The sequence below is a fragment of the Anopheles darlingi genome, chromosome 2, assembly GCF_943734745.1.
Source record: "Anopheles darlingi chromosome 2, idAnoDarlMG_H_01, whole genome shotgun sequence".
Taxonomy (NCBI): domain Eukaryota; kingdom Metazoa; phylum Arthropoda; class Insecta; order Diptera; family Culicidae; genus Anopheles; species Anopheles darlingi.
In genome coordinates, this window is record NC_064874.1 from 24,666,903 (window position 1) to 24,671,902 (window position 5,000).

General features: G+C 51.2%; 1 protein-coding gene across 1 annotated transcript in view; it reads left to right on the plus strand.

The window, feature by feature from the left end:
• Positions 1 to 3,260, plus strand: part of LOC125951300 (gamma-aminobutyric acid type B receptor subunit 2) — a 10,909-nt gene extending 7,649 nt beyond the window's left edge. The window contains exons 9-11 of the mRNA XM_049680044.1: positions 1,091 to 1,271; positions 1,359 to 2,169; positions 2,718 to 3,260. Of these exons, the coding sequence (XP_049536001.1) occupies positions 1,091 to 1,271; positions 1,359 to 2,169; positions 2,718 to 2,778 (1,053 nt within the window). The 3' untranslated portion in view covers positions 2,779 to 3,260. The remainder of the gene's footprint in view (positions 1 to 1,090; positions 1,272 to 1,358; positions 2,170 to 2,717) is intronic.
• Positions 3,261 to 5,000: the final 1,740 nt, after the last annotated feature.

Genomic DNA, 5,000 nt, shown 5'->3' on the forward strand with positions numbered 1-5,000 from the left:
ATATTAACCGTAAATCTGTGAGAGGTTTTGTGTGTGTGTTTTTTTTAAACGACTTTTGCCTGTTCTATCTATTGTCAAGCGCCAAACGTCCAGCAAACCCACCAACCAACGGTGGTTCTAGTGGTGGTCTAGTTTCGTTTGATTAATTTCCACTAATCTGGCTTTTCGCTTCGTGCCAGCGAATGTGCTCTGCCGGAGGGCGAACAAAAGAGGCGCAAAAAGAGCGCAAAAGTGCTCGACGCCAGTTCCAATTAAACTCACCTTCCTCGGCGGTGAGGCGGTGCTGGTACAATCAACACGAAAGCCCACTCAACTCCCCCTTCCCCCCTTTTGTCACCCTTCCCCTCCAATACCAGATGATGGTCGACAATTGTCTGTTGATTCTCGAGCCACCACCCGACCGACCGACCGACCGTCGCCGGTAGATAGGATTACAATCAATAACCCGTTATTGAAGCTGAGCTGAGCAGACCACCGTTTGCCGGTACCGATGCCGACGACTCTATTCGTCGTTGACGGAATGAATTGTTTGTCATTATGGTCTTGGGCAGGGCAGGGCTGGATGGGGCCATCCACTCCCATTTTGTAGCAGCAAACAATTGGCACTCGGCCGAGACTGCAGGACTGAGGTGCTTGGCGAGCCGGTGGTCTGGCCGTGTTCTGTTGCTTCCGCTCTGCTCTGCTCTGCTCTGCTCTGCTCTACTCTGCTTATTAATTCTACAAAAGCGCTCATCAGGCTGCCATTCCCTGCAGATGCTGCTGTTTAGCGCCTTCGCGACCGTCAAACGAAGCGCGTTTGGCTGCGACTGCAAAAGGCCAATTCTCGAATCCATTCACCGAAACAATGGCCGGTGCGAACTGCAGAGGGGAGAGAGTGAGAGGTGGTGAGAGCATAAAATACAAACAGCAAGTGCTTAAAGATAATCTGTATTGGGCAAATGATTATCCGCGCCGCTTTTGTGCACCATGCGCCTCCATTCGTCGAGGGCGCTTCTGGAACGAATTGCGCCAGAAGGAAGGCTGGCCAGCCAGGGCTCATGTTAACCCGAAAACAACATCTTTTTTTTTCATCTTTTGCCGGTTCCGCCAGGATCACCATCGGCAGCTGTACGAGGACGAGCGAACGAATGGACCGATGCCGCAGGCGGTTTCGGTGGCGACCAAGTTTGCGACGCAGGCCAACAGCAGCTCGACCACCTCGATCACGCACTCGAACACGGAGCTGAACCAGCTGTGCCATCACACGAAAGCGAACAGTAAAAGCAGAGGAGGTAAGCCATTGTTGACATCCGATCCGATCCGAAAGGTTCCAGGGAATTGTAACGGAAATGCGTTGTTTGTTTTTGTTTCATTTGCAGATATGAGCAGCGATGGATCGCGGCGCGTCAGCGTGCAGATGTCGTCGTCGTTGAAGGGTAACTTTGTCGTCTCGCAGAGTGACCTCTGGGACACGCATACGCTCTCGCACGCCAAGCAGCACCAGCGACAATCGCCCCGATCTCACCAGAGCTCGAACCGGTGCCCCGATCATGGCCACATTAGCCAACAGCAACAGCAGCAGCAACAACAGCAACCGATGCAGCAACAGCAGCAGCAGCAGCAGTACGATTATGACAATAGCGCGACTACCTCGCCCGGTCCAATACAGCGGAGCGTGTCGGAGAAGAACCGCACCAAGCATCGGCACAAGCAGCAGCACAAAAGTACGGCCTGTCAGAGCGAAACGGACAGTGAGCGGGAGCAGCGCGACTACCAGGGTTACTCGAGCGCCTCCATCTGCTCCCAAACGGCGGCCAGCTCGACGGCGACCGTCTCGATGTCGACGACGGCCGGTGCCGGGCACGCCGGTTACGTTACGCCAACGAAAATGTCGTCGAGGCGGCTCACGAAATCGCAACACTCGCACCACCACTCGACACCGAACGTGGCACCCGGTGCCGTCGTCGGTGGGACGATCGATCGGAAGCACCGATCGAGCGAATCGCGTGGTGCGGCCGATGGTTGCGGTGGTGGTGGTGGTGGATCGGTGCACTCGGGCAAACATCGAAAGAAGGATGGTTCGGCATCGAAACCGAACCTGTACGGTGCGTGCTCCGAGTCGGAGCTGCTCGATGGCGAAACCGCCATCTTGCCGATCTTTAGGAAGCTCCTCAACGAGAAGGAGTCTAGGTACCGTGCTAGGAATATGGTAGGCGCCAGTTGCCCTAATATATCGATTAAATGTGATATTGTTGAGTATTTGTAAACTTTTCCATACACAAAACCACATACACAGGAACACATAAGCCAAGGCAAGGCAAAGCAAGGGGCAGAAGGGCAGAAGAGAAAATGCTAGGAAGGAAGTAGACAAATATGGATCACAAAAAAAAAAGTGACCACCACCCTCCCTCCCTACCTCTCTCTCCCTTTTCCCATCATGGCACCCCCGTTTTGCTTACAAACCAACCAAACTCACTTCCTCCCTCCTATGCTGCGTCACCTCGTTTGGAAGCGTGCAGTAGATAGTGATCGGATCCGTGATCCGCAGAATGTGAGTTTGAGTGTATGGGTCCGTGTGTTAGTGTGTGCGTGTGTATGAGTAGCAGTGCGTGTGCCTGTTTGGCCTAGTGGATGTGGCCACTTGAGCACTCGTTTCGCTACGGTGACGCAGTGGAGGTGTTTCCTTCGATCATCATAGCCATCATGTTACAACCTTCCGTTACTTCAGCTCTAGATAGTGACGATAGTGGCCTGGTGCTGGCCACAATTGACAGCCACGCCCTGGATGCCGGTTTGTAGATTAGTGTTTCGGCCAGTGCTTAGTGTTAGGTATGCGCCGTTGGTTCGGTTGTGAGCGTGTTAGGTTTGCATTTTGGGGACGAGCGAGAAAAAAAAATCCGAAGGAGAAAGTAATTCGGTTTGCTGTACTTCCCTCTACTCCCCCCTCCCTACTCCTCCTCCAGCATCCTCCCCAGTACATTAGGATAGATTGTTCTTTTGATAATCGTGACTGTTAGCTAATTAAACCGTTTCGAGAGTGTGCTGACGGGCCATTTACACATTAGTTATAGAATAGAGCAAAGCGGATAACCGATGGTTACGGAGTACGGGGCTGCTTATGGATCGGGGAACTGTACGAGAAAGGAAACTCAATCAATTGCAAACCGTAAGCCCCCCTTGCCCCTTACGGGACAACGTATTTGATACTCAAAATGGTGAGTTTTTGCAAAACAACGTCAACGAGCCACCAGATGCGAGACAGCTGATAGCACCGACCGCAGGTGGTCAATCTTATGAGATACTAGAAGGGAGAGAGAAAAGAGAGAAAAATGAAACGACAATGCGGAACTGATATGCAGAGTCTGTTGGCTAGTGAAGGGGTGTCGAGCGGCTGCATCGGCTGCCATTGGTTACTAAGCACCTACTGGGATCTAGCACGGGCGGAGGCTAGCTTTCCTACCAGGCCAGCCGTAGACTTTCGTGCTCAAGACGGTATCGCAGTAGACGGCGCCGCCGGTTGCTTGCTGGTGGTGCTACAACGAAGCGCCGTATGTCGACCGCTTCATCAATTTCCCCCATGATTGTATCCGTTTTAGTTACGGCCACGAACGTTCGATGATGCTCTCCCATATCGACTCGATGTTGAAGCCCTCTAGCTTGTAGGTAATTGATAAGTGGATAAGGCGAAGCAAGGCTAATTATTAGAGAAGCAACAAAAAAACAAACAAACCTGTACGATACTGTATGGCAAAACAATGGATAGGAAACGGGATAAACCTGGCGGAAGGGCTGGTAAGGCAGTCAGGGTGGTGGTTGGTGGGGCGGAAACCCTTGCTATACGGTAGCCCCGCGTGGTTACAGCATGCAGCGTAACCGTTCCTCCCAAACGCCGCCCGAAAACGCCGAAACCCCTGAACCCAGCGCACACTAGGATGCGAAATGAGAAGTAGAAGTCCGCACATACACACGCACACATACACTGTACGACTGCGCGTGTAGATGTTATTATGTGCCGCCCTGGCCATGGCAAAAACCAGGGCAACAAAAGCATTTCGATACAAGTTTAAGGTAGCGCCGTAAGGGCAAGAGGAAGGTGGGTGAGAAAATGCCACGAAGCAAAATCCCAGTCAGTCAATGCACACAACCGCCCCTCCCCCAAAATCCCCAATTAACGATTATATCAATCAATCCAGTCTGTGTTCGTGCACGCCGCGTGCACCAGGCCACAAGAAGATGGCCGCTGGCCGGGTACGCGGTGTGTGTGTGTGTGTGTCGGTTTGAAGCTTGTTTGATCGAACAAGGACAAAAAGATAAAATGCTGTGTGTACCCTAAGGCGTTCATGATGGTATTAGATTTACAAAACGGGGAGTGGGCGATGATTGCGGGGAAAAAAAAGGGCGTCATCGTGTAGTTAAGATTTAAGACAAAAAAAAACAGCGAAACAAGAAAAAACACGAGAAACTAAAAACAAATGAAGAGAAGCAACAGAAGTAAGTACAATCGTCTTCCTACCTACACTACCACCAGCGTACGCGAAATTGGCTCTCACTCATTATGCCGCGACACATTCAGGAACACTCTCGAGCACACTTAACAAAAGCATACCAACACCTTCTCATCGTGCACAATGACACTTTGACACTCACGCACACACACACGCGCTATTAATTTGCACTTCTAGTATGATCCTTTCGGCACCAGCCTGCCAATGTCTTGAAATGGCGATTCTCCATCATTCTACCGAGGAGACCGTAAACGCCGTACGGTCAATGGCTCCTTCGATCACTGCTTACTTACACACACACGTGCACGTCCTCAAAACTATCATCCCGACGATCGATCAACGCAAGCTAGATAGCGATTGAGCAGTCCGGCAACCATAATGCTGGGTAGGATAATGAAATGCGCGGAAATGGGCGAGTGAGGCGAAGAGCAAGAGTAAACTCAAAAATCTTCGATAGAAGAAGAAAACGAAACTGCAGCTCATTTAATCTTAAGAAAACTGTTCACAAACTAAAGA